The following is a 14740-nucleotide window of genomic DNA, read 5'->3' as shown; positions in this document are numbered from 1 at the left end:
TATTCATCCGAGGCTCAAATAAAGTTCTATTCTACTCGTTGTCCCTTGCAGACAAATTTCAAGACAGGCCCATTCTGTCAAACCCCCAGATCCATCCCTGTTCCGGAGCAAAGCCACCCCCAGGGCCAAGGAGATCTGGGAAAAGAGGCTCGAGTGGAAAGTTCATGTTACTCCCCGAGAGTACTGTACGGATCTTGTTAATTATGCAGCTGGGATAGAAGCTGGGCAACGCACCTTGATCAAAATCGAAGAGGGCTTGTGACATGACTGGGTCCTCTATGTAGTTGAACGTAGCATCGTCGTCCATAACCGGAACATTTGTGGAAAGCATCTGATCACTTTCAGTCGAATTCTGTATGACTGACTCCTCTCTGGAATCGTTGGTGTGGAGCATAGGGCCCGGTTCATTTTCGGAAGAATTCAACATCTCTTTCAACTCTTTCTCCATGATCAATTTGGTCAATCTCTCCAGGATCTCTAGGCCTTGTGTATTGACAGTTGAATGTGATCGTGACTTTAGAAGTGACTGCATACGTAGCAGGCGGCGTAATCCGATCTTGGATTCATGAGATTGCGCGCCCAATGGTTCTGTGCTGATCAAAACGCAAAGCATAACACCAGCTGTGAAGGTGTGCATTCCTATGAATGCCGCTGCGTAGGTATCAGCTGCAAGAGAAAAGATGGGTATCGTCTCGATATTAGAGGTCGCCAAGGCCGCATCACGGCATGACTGTAGTGACAACCTCACTGTGTCTCGGGCCGGGTGATTGGGCTCTTCGGTTTCGGTCTCTGCCGAAGAGATCGACTTGTACGCCAACAACGGACGATGGACCAGAATGATAGCGTTCTCGTAAGCAAGTTTCAGGGCAAGAGCCTGCAATTGATAAATATGAGCTTCGAACCTGGGGCCAGAGGCCCCAATGTCCTGGTCCATTTCATCGGCCGAAGTATATGTTGTAGTGCCGGCATCACTGAGCTGTAGGACAGCAGGGATTTCAGCCTTCCATTTCCGTAGTTGAGTGTCAAGACCTGAAACTTTTCGAACAAGACTCTGAAGACCGGAGGAGCCACTCGATCTGCCTTGCTGGCTCTTGCCCTTCAAGGACCCGAGTCCATACAGATCAGTAAGAATGTCATTGATGAGTACCGAAAGCTTGGACATCAAGTACTTGTACGAGAGAAGGCTGGTTGGACATCCATGCGTAGCGCTAAATGATGCAGGGGATTGACCAGTCACAGATTTGGCCGACGGGTCTAGAAACTCCACGTCGCAATCCGAGTCCTTGATACTATGCGGATAGCCATAGGACATGGAGCAAAATGTTTCAATCTCGTAAATAGCCCACCAGCAACGTTTGCGGGTCTCGTTTTGTCGGTGAATCTCGGGTGTCATAGATCCTGCATGTGGCGATTTTCGATGTAGATTCAAAGCTTGGGCAATGCGTAATCCACAGCCACAGACTGGCCATGCCAGCTCTGGCTTGCCATGGTACAGATAGTAAGTACCTAACAGGACACATGTCTGCACTGCTTCTAAAGACCCCAGAGACACGATGTCAAGTATCTTGGCCCGGGTGGTTGACAGTATTCTCTCTTTGAAATCCACGGGGGATATACCATGAGCCTGCAGTAAATCCTGTCTATGTCTGCCTGCATAATGTAATGCAATGGCAATCACGACGAGAAAAGTACTGATAAACCCTGGATTCGGGCAGTTCTCAATCAGCTGCTCCTTGGGCAAATCATACATCTGCTGCCAGGTTTTCCTGAAATCATCTTGATGGAAAATAAGCATGAACCAGTGGATCCGATCAAAGTAAGTGTCCACCAGCAAAGCCACAACATCACGTGGAGGTAAAAGTGAGACCAACTCTGCTACTGCTGATCGTGGTCCTTGTGGCCAGGAATGTGAGGTATGAGGCCCGGTAAGCCTCCTCTCAGCTGGGCTCGTGATACTTGGCCTCGGGCTCGCTGAGCGATGCAGTCTTTGACTACCCGGCAAAGCGGTCACCAAAGCTGTGTCAGGTGTCGTAGAGCTATGCAAATGGAATGCCTTATTGAATGTCAGTAGATGTATCAGTGGCAAAATACCAGTACAATTACATACTCCTTCCACTAACGACATGGTAGAACTAGACCACCGCTGCTTGGTGATGCCAGCATCATCAGAGTGCTCTGTTCCCAGGCTCCGCTTGCGTTTGGGGTTGATCTTCTTCCCCTGGTCATTCTGCGGCGTTTCAATCACTCGCCACTGGTCTGTCGTCTGGCAGTCGACCCCAGCACGGACACATAATGTGCATGGGCGTTTAATGTCGCACTAACAAGGTTAGCGAAGATCGACCGGAGATGGGAAGAGTAGACTCACTTTGAGCTTCTGTCGGCGGCATCTCTGGCATGCACTGCCTACTTTTGACCGTTTTGCCCGAGGCGCCATTGTGAATGGGAAGGTGTGGTGAGCGAGTTGTTCGGAAGAACAGGAATATTGACTCGAAATGGTAATGTTTCCGGTGGAACGGATGACAAAGCCCGAGAATGGCCACCACTTCCTCTAGTTTACGTGAGCATTGACTGAACAATTGATGATTTATCATGTATAAAATAGACAAATTACATTGCATAAAGCGTAGGACAATTTTTCAGCCATTAAACTATTGAGAATTGGTGGTCCATGGCGATCTGCTCTCTGTTCCGGTGGAACTGGGTGTATACAGAGGGGCGACCAAAGAGGAAATGATTCCACCGGACGGAACGAAGACTGCGGAGAACAAGTATAAAAAGGATGTTACAGTCCCATCTGCAACGAAGCAATCAACCAGAAAGATTCCACTCTACTCAACTTTGATTCTATACTCTCTACCAAAATGTCTTCCAACAACACCATTTCCGTGACCCTGTCACAGCTTGCCAAGATGATCGATCACTCGCTGCTCCATCCTACAATGACCGACGCCGACGTCCTGGCCGGACTCAAGATCGCGAGAGAAAACAACGTCGCCACGGCTTGCGTCAAACCATATCACATTCCGCTAGCCATTCAGGAGCTATCAGGCACCGACGTCCTGGTATGCCCCGTGATCGGATTCCCCCACGGCAACAGCACCACCGAAATCAAAGTCCAAGAGGCCACCGCTGCTGCCCAGGCTGGTGGACGGGAAATCGACATGGTCGTCAACGTTGGCAAAGTCCTCGGCGGAGACTGGGAGTATGTCACTCGAGAAATTGACCAGATCAACCGCGCGGTTGTATCCCACGGGGCCATTCTCAAGGTCATCTTCGAGAACGACTATCTCAAGCCCGAGCATATCGTTCAGCTTTGCAAGATCTGTACCGAACTTGGAGTTGCTTTCGTCAAGACCTCGACTGGCTATGGCTTTGTCAAGCAAGCCGATGGCTCGTACAATTATCTCGGTGCGACGGTGTCGGATCTCAAGCTGATGCGTCAGCACTCGGGGTCCAAGGTCCAGATCAAGGCGGCCGGTGGTGTTCGCACGCTTGATGACCTGTTGCACGTTATGAGTCTGGGCGTTACTCGAATTGGTGCTACGGCGACGGTGGCTATTCTGGAAGAAGCCAAGAAGCGTGGGATTAGCGATGAGCCGACGACAGTTAGCTTCAAGCCGATGCAGGAGAAGGCGGGAGGATATTGATGTAACTGTTGGAAGTGAATGGTACGATGATTTTGTTTCTTGGTAGATATATCGTTCTAAATAGGTTTAAATGTAAATTGAAACAAATATTGATGGATGATGGCCATATGCAAATATCCTAGTATCCATCCAATAGCTGGAGATATATATACCTCCCATCTGGCGGGGATAAAATAGATCCGTGGATCTACCTAACGGAAAGCCAGTATTCTCTTCAATACCTAGATCATTCAAGCCGATTAAATCTACACTCTATGACTGCCTATAGATAGGTAGTTGATAGTTGAAATTATAACAGGAATGGCTCAAAATCCCCCCTCATTTCCACCAAACGGACTAGTAAGAAGCGAGTTTGATTATCCAGGGCCTGGACCCACTAGTTCGGGCCAAATAAACAACGAAGCCGGGTTGCAGTCGAGTTTACTAGGATAGACATACTACAAATATACTCCATCTTAAGGTTAGGATAGTTCTCTAGTTCTCTAACTGTCTACTACAGTAGACTACTATTGTACTAGAGGCCCACTCGGCCCGTGCCATCCCACAAATGACCAGTCGAAAACGAGGTTCGCTGGATTCCTGCGATCGCCTGGGAATGATCAGCGCCCTTAGCGTGGAATGGGAGCTCCTCCATGTTTGTGTGTTTTTCCTTCCGATGCTTCTTCATCCTCACCTTCAACTCAATCCTTTCGCTTTCACCTCAAGCTTGTCACTCCCTTAAACATCTTCCTACTCTTTCAGCTTGGATCACCACACTCCAACTCCCTCCTCCCCAACCCCCACTGTACTTCCGTCATTTCATCTCACCTTGCGCCCGCCCCCCTCTCCTTCCCGCCCCTCTTTTTGAGATCATCCCGAGATCTTGATCTGCCCCGATCACGAATGCCCTCGACTTGAAATGCTAAGACCCCACGCTCTCAGGGGACCCTGATTTTTTCGCCCATTCAGTTCCCCGATGGCCACCACCGCGCCCCTCAGCGCGAAATCCAAACTCGCCGGTCCTGGCGCCTTGAAAATCACCCCGTCCAATTCTCCCATTCTTCGACCTGGAGCTCGTTCCCCGAGCAAATCCTCACATCAATCGACCTTGTCCCTCCAGACCGTGCTGGGAACCACCACAATAACCCCCAATGGCTTCTCCAGTCACGATCAGAGCAAGAGCTTTGCGCTGTGCGCCGGTTCTGCAGCTGTACTTGCCGAACTCGACGACGATGGAATCCTCTGCCAACGCTTCTTTCGAGCTCGCCCGTCCGCAACGAGCGTAAACCCGACGACGACATCTTTCTACAATCAATCTACTCCTCCAACGACGCCCGACCCCCGATCGCGATCCCTGTCCCACATTCGCTCAAACCCGCATCTCAACGTCCCCAATGGCTCACCATCCAACGAAGCTGCCGACAATGGCAGTCCCCGCGCTTGGTCATCCAGAGAACGGATCAAAGCGGTGACGAGCGTCTCTATCAGTCCCAATGGCCGGTTTTTGGCCGTGGGGGAGACTGGCTACAACCCACGCGTTCTTATATTCTCAACCGCCCGAGACGCCTTACCCGATGTTCCCCTATCCATCCTCAGCGAGCACACCTTTGGGGTGTGTAGCCTAGCTTTCAGCCCGGACTCACAATATTTGGCAACTCTGGGCAACCCCAACGATGGGTTCCTTTTCATTTGGGCTATCAACCTCAAAAATGGATCAGCAAGACTCCATTCTACGAATAAATGCACCTCCTTTGTTCGCGACATGTGCTGGGTAGGCCAAACGCTGGTTACTACCGGTGTACGCCATGTCAAAGTATGGCGGCTTCCAACTCTAAGGCCGGTATCTCCGACAAAATCCAGGTTGACTGCGGACGGGGCTCCGTCGCCAAACCCGGCCCCGAAAGCCTTGTCTGGCAGGAATTGTCTCTTGGGACAGCTGAACGATCACACTTTCAGCTGTATCAGTAGCATTTCTGACCAAGAAGCCGTCGTGGGCACCGAATCGGGAGCTGTCTGCCTCATCGACGATCGTGATGGATTCCAGAGATTATCCGTGGTCACGCAGGTTGGATTTGCCGTCACATCCTTGACGGTGGATTTCGACCGAGAGTCGATCTGGCTGGGTGGGCGTGGCAGGAGAATGCAGCGATTGTCATTTGAATTTTTGCGAACATCTTCTATTTCCTCTCCATCATCTCCTGCCAAGTTGGACAAGGTTGTGGTGGACAAGAAATCAAAGGCACCTGCCATCACTTGCATGGGCTGTCTATCATCACACCTGGTTACGGTAGAAGCAACCCGGGAGATACACATCTACCCTATCGAGACTCTGCCCGATGAAGGCGAGCAAGATCCTGGGGAGACTTCCATGCCAGCGCATCGAGACCCAGTTCTTGGCATTCGTCCGCTCCAGGTGCCCAACAGGTTCTCGGCAGATTTCTTCTCGTGGTCCCGCAATGGCTCGGTCAATTTCTGGGATGCACGCGGTAAATGTGTTGGTTCGAAGACGGTGGTGGTCGAGCAAAGCGTGGCAGGGGACGAGGATGTACCCAACGAGTTGAAGGTTCTGAGAGCTGCAGACAATGCAGACTGGTTCGTGGCAGGTGATAAATACGGTGTGCTGAGGTTTGTTATCTTTTTCATTCCACGGTATTAGAGCGCCTAAAGCTAACGACTCGTTCAGGGTTTACTCGGGCGAAGAATGGGAGTGCATCGACGAAGCTCGCGCTCACGGAGGCGAGATTACGGATGTTGCTCTTCAAAAAACCGAGGATACATGGTTGGTGGCCAGTTCTGGCCGTGATCGCATGGTGCAACTCTTCCAGAAGACAGACTCAACTTTGGAGTTGGTGCAAACTATGGATGATCACGTTGGGGCAGTAGGACAAATCATGTTCCTTAACGAGGGCGAGAAATTACTCTCGAGCTCCGGTGATCGTACGATCCTGATTCGTGACCGTGCCACTAGAGACGAAGATAGTGGGACTTCCACTGCGTATCTCATCACCAGAGTCATTACCATGAAGTCGTCTCCGATATCCATGGCGCTTTGTCCCGATGACTCCAATATTCTTTTCGTCTCAACCATGGACCGCTGCATTTCCAAGTTCGACATCCCTTCAGGACGACAACTGCACTCTTTCCGCGCATTGGACTCTGAAACGAATGATGCAGTGATCATGAGCTCTTTGACAGTCACGTCGGAGATCCCCGGTCAAAGCCCGAAGCTTCTGATCGGAGTCTCTAGCACCGACAAGTCGATTCGAGTCTATGACTTGGAGAAAGATAGCTTGCTCACCGGTGAATTCGGTCATACCGAGGGAGTCAGTGATGCGCTGCTTCTTGAACAATGCGAAGATTCCGAGGACGGCCCAACAACCAAGCGAAGTCTGATCTCCGCCGGCATGGACGGTATCCTGATGATCTGGAACCTCTGTATCCAGCCGCATCTTCCACCAGAGCTTGGCCAAAATGGACGAGACGACGATGGCCCCGTTAAAGAATCGACCGCTGCCAAGCCTCCACTCCGAAAAGTCCTCTCGCGGAGTGAACTAGCTGGTTTCCAGCGACCTGACAACCAGGGTCCCTTGGGAACGCCAACTCCCGTTCGGGAACGCTCCCCGACACTCACCAGGAGGATGTCCAAATTATCTTTGACACCGTCCACATTGAAGAACTCTCTCGCCGAAACGCCATCTCCTCCAAACCGTCGCTCCCCCATCTCCTTCACCCCAACAGACAACATCCGAAGATCCCCGTCTCCAGTCAGCCCCAGGACAAAATCATACTCCTCCGCATCCAAAAAGCCCAGCAGTGCAAAGAGCACTAATCGCCGTACCTCGATGGACTTCCGAACACGCGCCAAAGCATCCAGCCGCAGCGAATTTGGCAGCCTCGAAATGACCACCGAACAACTCTGCCGCAGTCTCCGAGCCTACCGCAAGAAACTCAACGGTTCGACAAAGCAACTTCACTCGCAGAAGGAACTCGAGCGGGAGCTGAACTTGACCTTGCGGGCTGTCAGCGCACGGTTCCAGAATAGCGACGAAAGTGGCGAGACGGAGACGGATAGTAGTGGCAAAGACATGGATCGGAAGCCGAGCTATTCGTCTATTTCTTCTCGGTCATCGCATATTCCTCGTCATATGCCGTCGACTCCTTTACTACGACATAAAGGGATGCGGCAGGTTTCGAGAAGTCGCTCTTATGATGCTAACGGCGATGAATGAAGCATGCTTTACACACCTTATTCTCTCTACTCGATTCCTCAACATGATCGCAATATTCTCAAGCCACATCGGTTCCTCATTACTGGTGTGAGACACGCAAACCAGCGGACAAAGTTGACTACTCTGCCTCTGTTTTCTTTTCTCATCTTTAACCCATGGCATTCGGCGACTCTACTTAATACTTTCTTTCTATTCCGTTTTCGTTCTTCCCCATTGTTATTGCATCCCTTTCTCCGACTTGTGGAGCAGGGCGCGTTTCTCTCGTTCTTCATATCTTTCCCCTTTCCTTCTTACTGCCATAATTTGTTTTCTCTTCTGATGATACCCACATTATTATATCAAAGTCGTTTCTGGCTATGTCTCCAGAGCTTATATTTACCATTTAGACACTTTTTCTTTCTCTTTGTTCGTCGGATTGTTTTGTTTTAGCAATTGATATTCAAGATTATCATAGTATCACTCTAGCCCTTTAGAACTCCCGATGCTTAATTCTATTCCTACTGTGATAAATTCGTGCCTTCTCTTCTTCACCTTCTGAAAACCATGCAGTGGGAAAGATGCAAAACCAGTCAATACTGGCCTTAGAATAACCCCTCCAGCCGCGTCTGAAACAGGCAAACCAACTCCTCACCCTCGGGGGTACGCATCGCTTCCGCGAGTAGAATACCCTTCCGAGCCCAGCGCAGACAAGCTTGATCATTCTCCGCGGAATAAAAGTCCATGGCCTGGTTGAACGAGGACGTCGCGAGGTACCCAAGTTCTTCAACAGGATACACGCGCTGCTGTCCAGATCCTGATGGCAAGGATTGCTCAGCGGTTGCGGTGAGCACCTCGTCGATGACTGAATCGGCCATTTCGTGGTACTCCCCCGGCCAGTGTAAGGATAGATCGAGGAGCTGCGTAGGAGTTTCGGGGTTTGCTGCGGCGAGGGCGAATGTAAATAGATGATGATAATAGGATGGGAAGTTATTGAGAAGGATTGGCATGTCGGACCCAGCTCTGCGCATGATTTCCACCATTGCCTATTCACGGATTTAGTATGAGTGATGCGGTTAGCATTTGGTAAGGACATACGTTGATGAATATAGCCTTGTATGCATCTGCCATTTCAAAGGTAAGAATGCAATTCATGAAATGATCAAACAGAGCTGCGTCGAAGAAGCTCTCGCTATCTTCGATGATCGTGACGATACCACTCCAATCTTCCAGGGCAATGGCAGCCTCGAACTCGTTTGCTGAGAGGTTGCGAAGAGTTTCGATATCCAGTGGATGGTATTCGGAGTACTCCGACTCCTGTTCTCGAATTGACTTGATCGCTTTGATGATTTTTGTGTAGTGTTCGAACTACGAGATATCAGGGTCGTGCCCGGATGAAGTCACATGGTCGAACATACCTTGCTTGTTGAATTAATTTCAGATCGAACACAAAGGGCACGTATGCTGACTTCCAGGAACAAGAATTGATAAGCGATGTAGCCTAGTTGGACAGACATTTGTTTCTCTGTCTTCTCTTCTTGGCTGTTCGATGGCACCGATTGAGGAGTTTCGGTCTGGATGGACTCATATCGTTGTCTTGAAAGGTTGATGATCTGACATCATGATATTATGTGAGCGGACTCCAGCGTGTTCTGATGAATAGTGATAGACCAACCTCTTTCGTGATTTGCAGGGCTTCTTCTGAGCGTTCCAGCGGGAACATGTTGAAAATATGCAGGGTCAGGTTATAAGAATCGAGACAGATTGATTCCAACTCATGAATCGAAATTGAGAGATCTGTTTTGCTGAATCCTTGCTTGGTATACTTAAGGACTTAGAAAAATTAGTTTGCAGTCCAAGACGAGGCCGAGCACTTGAGCTTTACCTGAGTACACTAAGTCAAGCACATTCTCCTCGGACACTCCCTGCTTTTTCTCCATCGCCGACGAGAGCATTGAAAGAGGGAAGCTAATTATATCGGCCGTTGACCGTGATCTGATAGGATCAGATCTGGCTTCCTCGACAAGCGATTTATCTTGAGAGCTCTCAAGAAGAGTTGTCAAATCCATAAACTCCAGAATGCAGTCAATGACCGCTTTTGACTTGTTCAGTCTGTCTGCCTCCACTGCACAGCATCTCAGGAATTCCAAGTGGTCGGAATGAGACAACCTGCAAACATAGTCCTTCACTGCTCGCTTTGTTAGCCACGATTTTCAAGTACAGGCCACTCGGATCACTCACAGTATACATCCTTCTCATCGTGTAGTGCAAGCTTGAAGAGAAGGCATTGGACTTGGAGATCGGACTTTGTCTCGTTTTCAACCACTATTTGATCTAAAGTCTGCTTGGCGAAGACAAAGTCGTTGTTGCTGAAGGAAATTGTGGCCAATCTTCTATAAACATTATTAGTGCTAGAGTGCAGACAAAAGAACGTAAATGTACTTCTGAAGATTAAACTTGGCGGACGTGAAGCAGTCATTGAAGACCTTGGTGTCCAGTGCGAGCTGGCACCACTTCTCAGCAATGTGCCGGCAAGAAGAGGTCTCTGGGCTTTCAAGCATGTTCAGAAGGATCTAAAAACTTGGTTAGTAAAATGCATGATTAAAGCCATATTCTGAGGTCCCACCGTGAAGAACACATGAGTCCCCTCCTGGCTGATGCTCTCGATTCCCCGATCTTCGAGGAAAGCCAACGCATCGTTCATCGCTGTTTTGCACGCCTCTTCCGGGATATCCAGCTCATCGGTCGTGGAACTGACCATCCACGGAACCCGAAGAAAGCATTCTTCTATCCATTCGCGCTTCTCGCATGGTAGGGACTTTAGCAACAAATGGTGCATCTCGAAAGCGAGACCGATGCTTGCCCGAAGTTTAGCTGCTTGAAATTATGGAAGAAGCCTATAAATTGCACACATACCTCAGGCGCATCGAATATTTGATATAGCCAAGGACTCTGGAAAGTCTTTAGCAATGGCGACACTTTGAACCAACGGTACTTACACATTCAGGTACTCCTCAGTCCAATCGAGCTTCTCGATTATAGCTTTCAAGACTAGAAAAATGTATTAGCGAAAGGCATATACTAAAATAGAGGAGTTACATTACCCCGAAAGAATTCGGCACTGTTCGGTTCCTTTTCACGGCGAATGATCTCAAGTTCGAGGACTTGCACGGCAGGATTCTCGCCATACTTCTGAAATAGTGATGAGCCACGATCCATGTCCAGCTCAAGTTAATTACTTACTGTCTTGAGCACAGCAATTTGCCCCTCAAGCTTCTCGGCTGCATCGGGTGTACCGATCTTCATATAGGCACATGCTGTGAAATATCAGCTAATTCCATATCCTGTAGCTTTTGATACCAAGACTGACCAAGTGTATGCCGGATTTGCAATTCAAAATTTGCCGAATCCAATCCCTGATAATCCAGGTTCTCTTGTAGCTCCTCCAGTGCGATCTCGAGCCACTTGATTGCAGCGTCGTACTGGCCAGCTTCCAGTGCACCTCGACCAATGCAAATGCATTCACCAATGACATTATAGTGATCCTTGGTTGCGCCCTTCAGCGGGATTTTCGTAAAGAGGTGATCAGCAATGTCAGGTCGACCCTGCTGCCAAGCCTGACGAATCTGATTAGCAGGAAGGCAAATTTGATGATATCAATGAGCCTTACTAAATGCACGCGAAGCATGTAGTATTCGGCAGAGAGAGCGCTCAGCTGAGCTTGATCGATGGCTGGGACAGACGCTTCGAGTGAATCCAGTCGCTTCGCTGCCACTTTGAGTATTTTGAGAGCACAGTCGAGACAGGCAGTGTCTGCCGCTTCATCAGTTGCAGTCAGCGTATGTGGAGGGGCTGAGGTACCCATGCAAACACGGGCTGCTTCGAATGCCAGATCTAGAACCCTGATATGTCCTGTGTACCAAATCAGTCCATTTTTCGTGAGTGTTCGCGATACTTGTTTAGTTATCAGGTACCTGGCGGATTCAACGGCGATGCAAAGTCGAGCAGCGCGACGGCGATGGCCAGCACTGTCAATGTCCGTCAGAGTCTATCTGCATTATTGACTTTGGAAAGCCGGAAATACCTCTGTTGTTGATTGCCTCCGCGTCTTTGTTGCTCGGATTAGCTTCCATCACTTGGATGCGACAAGCATTCCATAGCTCGGTTCCCACTGAATCCAACCGTGATCGGTCCGATGTTGACAATTTCGCCGTGTTAGAGACTGTTTAAATATGTTCCTCGATGGCCCCAAGAGAGTCTTCAAGGTCGATCTTAGGGGCATTGGTGAGAGGTTCGATCTGCCATTGGCGTGTTGCAGTGACCAATGCTGCTGCTTGGCCTGCCAAGACACCAGCTGCAGGAGATACCATAATGACAGGCCTGTGAAATGGAATTGGAATGGACACAGAGAGGGATTGAATTGTAGATGTTGGAATTGAATTTAGTGGAATGTAGAGGAGGAAGTGGAAGATTGAGGTGGTCGAGGCCAGTGAGGGTTGAACGGGACGGTCACCTGCTCACCTCACCACGTCACTTATCTTCTCCCAAGACTACGCCCTTGAAAGAGGTTCCACTTAACGAAGAAGATCTCAATGTTGATCAATAACGGTAGAATATGATACACCGCGGGCGTTGCACATTTTCAGACTAAAGGATACAAGCCTCCAGACTCGGGGAATCAAAACACAAAAAGAAAGAGACACGAGAACCAGTGGAAAGAAAGCATGCCCGCAATTTTTTACCCTGCCTATCCCAAAAAAAAAACGAAACGAAGCCTGAAAGCATCCTAAAACGGCGTCTATTTGTGGACCCGCTGCGTGGGTAGGAAGTTTCCAACGATCAAAGAAGGGCTATCGAGAGCATGTCAGTTCCTAATAATCGCGAACCCCAGGCTGGAGGACACGTACATATTGTGGTTATCGCGTCGGATGGTGAAGGAGAAGCAGCATGGGATGCCCTCGCCCGTCGGGTTACTTGGGCTCTTGAGAGTGCAGCTGGTGAGCATAGCTTTCTGGGTGTTGTCGAAGGCAATAGCACCAAACTTCTCCCAGTAGCTCACGAGCTGATCCTCAACGAAGAACTCGTGGATTGCGAGTTTGCCCTTAACATTCATCAGTAAAGATCAAAAGGGAAGATGAATGATTTCAGCATCACTTACGTCGCGCAAACTCTCTATAGGCACGTCGATGAGTTGTGCCATCTCATTGTTACCACGGAAGATTTCGCCGGTACGTCGCCAGCAGCAGGCCGGGATGGCCATACTAGCGAATACACGGTCATACTCCATCAGACTCCGCTCAAACCACATCTCCACAAGTATCAGCTCAATATCAGTCAGGCTCTGCATGCGTTCCCGGAACTTGGGTCGGAATTTGTCCAACTGTCGGAGAATCTTCTGTCGAGATGCTTGATGCATGTTCTTTTCCATGTACTGGTTGAGCCTGGCGTAGCCCTTGACATAGTTGAAAGGCTTCAAGAGTCCTGCATCGTACTTGGCTTTGAGAAGCTTGTTCATGCGCTCCTCTGGCGGGTCAGATCCGGACGGGTCGGCTGCAGTCATGTAATATGTCTCGCGAGCCTTGTCATTGCCCACTGTAGAAGTTGGGCGCAGAATGGAATCTCCCTGAGGTTCTTGGCTCTGGGCCGCTGGCGGGAGCTGGGCCGGTGGGGGTAAACCGTTTGCTACACCGACTGTGTTCATAGAGTTCATGAGGCTTGGATCCGAGTAGATGCCCTGCATGCTCTGGTCCTGGAACAGCGCGCCGTCATCCAACAGACTATTACTGGGGAAATCTCCGAGCAAGTTGTACTCATTAGTAACCTCAGGCGCATTGAACATGTATGAAGGATGGAGCGAATGCATGTCTTGAAATTGATTTTGCCCGCCCAGCCAGTCGTTGTACGCCATCACTAAGATTCCGTGTCAGTCGGTTCTCGAAGAATGCCCAGAAGTAGAACCCTGCGCGGCACTCACGCTGCTGAGGGTTGTCAATACCTTGACCGGAGGAGGCAATGCTCGGAGGCTGCACAGAAGAAGGCGCAATTCCGATCGTACCGTCCGGGAGAATTTGTTGACCGGCAGAATCGGGGAGATCGACACTCGCTCGCATGCCTTGAACGTTGGTCAGCTCATTGTTGGACGAGCCCTCCTCGTCCGCAGCCGAATGTTCTTGATCTCTGCGCTTTGTGGGTTCACGGGGTTCGTCATGGCACAGATGGCCGATATTGCGTTTTATACAGCGAGTACAGGGTCGTTCCTTTGCGGGTAAAGATGGTCAGCAGGTACATTTCTCCGGGTTGCGACCAGCGTTGGGCAGCCGGTTTTGTGGTTGATCTGAAGGGTTGGAGGGGCTCAGATGGGAGTGGAAGGTCGTACCGAATCGCAGGTCATATGCTGTCACACACAGCCAAGAGGCCTCTGTTAGCACAACAATTACTTCAAAGAGGTTCACTGTGTACTGGGTATGAAAATAGACACGCTGAAGCGGCAGATCTCGAAGGACTGTCGCAATGTATGCCTGAATGCGCACGATGTTGAATGAATCGGAGAACTTACCGAACGTCGACAATAGACACAGGCTGCGAATATGCATCACTCGTCAGTAAAATCAACTTGTCAATCGCCATGCGAACCAGGCCTCGAAGGGCTTTGCGCCCGACGATCCCTGTTGCATACCGCACGAACGGCACCTTACCGTGATTCACCTTGCGGCGCTTCTTTGGGCTGGAATGACTTCCTGTGCCAGAGGTTTCGGACTTGACTGCAGATGCCGCTGGCGAGTCCTTTGCCCGCGCATCCTTGCCTGCATCCTTGGACTTGGCAGCCGCAGCATTCTTGTCGGACATTGCGCCCGATCCCGAGGCGGATTTCTCTGTCATTGCGAAGTGCGGAAAATCACCAAACCTGGG

The 14740-nt window shown here is 49.9% G+C and overlaps 5 protein-coding genes across 5 annotated transcripts; 2 read left to right on the top strand and 3 right to left on the bottom strand.

Annotated features, from left to right (window-relative positions):
* Positions 1–58: 58 nt before the first annotated feature.
* On the bottom strand, positions 59–2434 carry N7496_009148 (transcription factor domain-containing protein; the record flags this gene model as incomplete). Its single annotated transcript, XM_056702062.1, has 4 exons — positions 59–183; positions 235–2053; positions 2108–2317; positions 2366–2434. 4 exons carry the CDS (start codon positions 2432–2434, stop codon positions 59–61), a joined length of 2223 nt encoding a protein of 740 aa, XP_056551062.1.
* Positions 2435–2861: 427 nt separating this feature from the next.
* On the top strand, positions 2862–3647 carry N7496_009147 (2-deoxyribose-5-phosphate aldolase; the record flags this gene model as incomplete). Its single annotated transcript, XM_056702061.1, has 1 exon — positions 2862–3647. One exon carries the CDS (start codon positions 2862–2864, stop codon positions 3645–3647), a length of 786 nt encoding a protein of 261 aa, XP_056551061.1.
* A 955-nt stretch (positions 3648–4602) lies between these two features.
* N7496_009146 (WD40 repeat domain-containing protein) lies at positions 4603–7855 on the top strand (the record flags this gene model as incomplete). The annotated part of the gene is made up of 2 exons (XM_056702060.1): positions 4603–6251; positions 6310–7855. The coding sequence occupies 2 exons, from the start codon at positions 4603–4605 to the stop codon at positions 7853–7855; spliced, it is 3195 nt and encodes a 1064-aa protein (XP_056551060.1).
* Positions 7856–8436: 581 nt separating this feature from the next.
* On the bottom strand, positions 8437–11964 carry N7496_009145 (SPO22/ZIP4 family meiosis protein; the record flags this gene model as incomplete). The annotated part of the gene is made up of 16 exons (XM_056702059.1): positions 8437–8877; positions 8930–9199; positions 9250–9444; positions 9507–9664; positions 9717–9956; positions 10073–10224; positions 10274–10404; positions 10458–10689; positions 10748–10783; positions 10831–10882; positions 10936–11023; positions 11075–11148; positions 11202–11448; positions 11502–11743; positions 11806–11859; positions 11916–11964. The coding sequence occupies 16 exons, from the start codon at positions 11962–11964 to the stop codon at positions 8437–8439; spliced, it is 2661 nt and encodes an 886-aa protein (XP_056551059.1).
* Positions 11965–12629: 665 nt separating this feature from the next.
* On the bottom strand, positions 12630–14710 carry acuM (gluconeogenesis transcription factor RDS2; the record flags this gene model as incomplete). Its single annotated transcript, XM_056702058.1, has 5 exons — positions 12630–12681; positions 12739–12932; positions 12990–13741; positions 13806–14008; positions 14388–14710. The coding sequence occupies 5 exons, from the start codon at positions 14708–14710 to the stop codon at positions 12630–12632; spliced, it is 1524 nt and encodes a 507-aa protein (XP_056551058.1).
* Positions 14711–14740: the final 30 nt, after the last annotated feature.

The sequence above is a fragment of the Penicillium cataractarum genome, assembly GCF_028827025.1.
Source record: "Penicillium cataractarum strain IBT 29864 chromosome Unknown utg000008l, whole genome shotgun sequence".
Taxonomy (NCBI): domain Eukaryota; kingdom Fungi; phylum Ascomycota; class Eurotiomycetes; order Eurotiales; family Aspergillaceae; genus Penicillium; species Penicillium cataractarum.
Note: the sequence above shows the minus strand (reverse complement) of the source record. Positions and strands in the feature narration are given on the sequence as shown.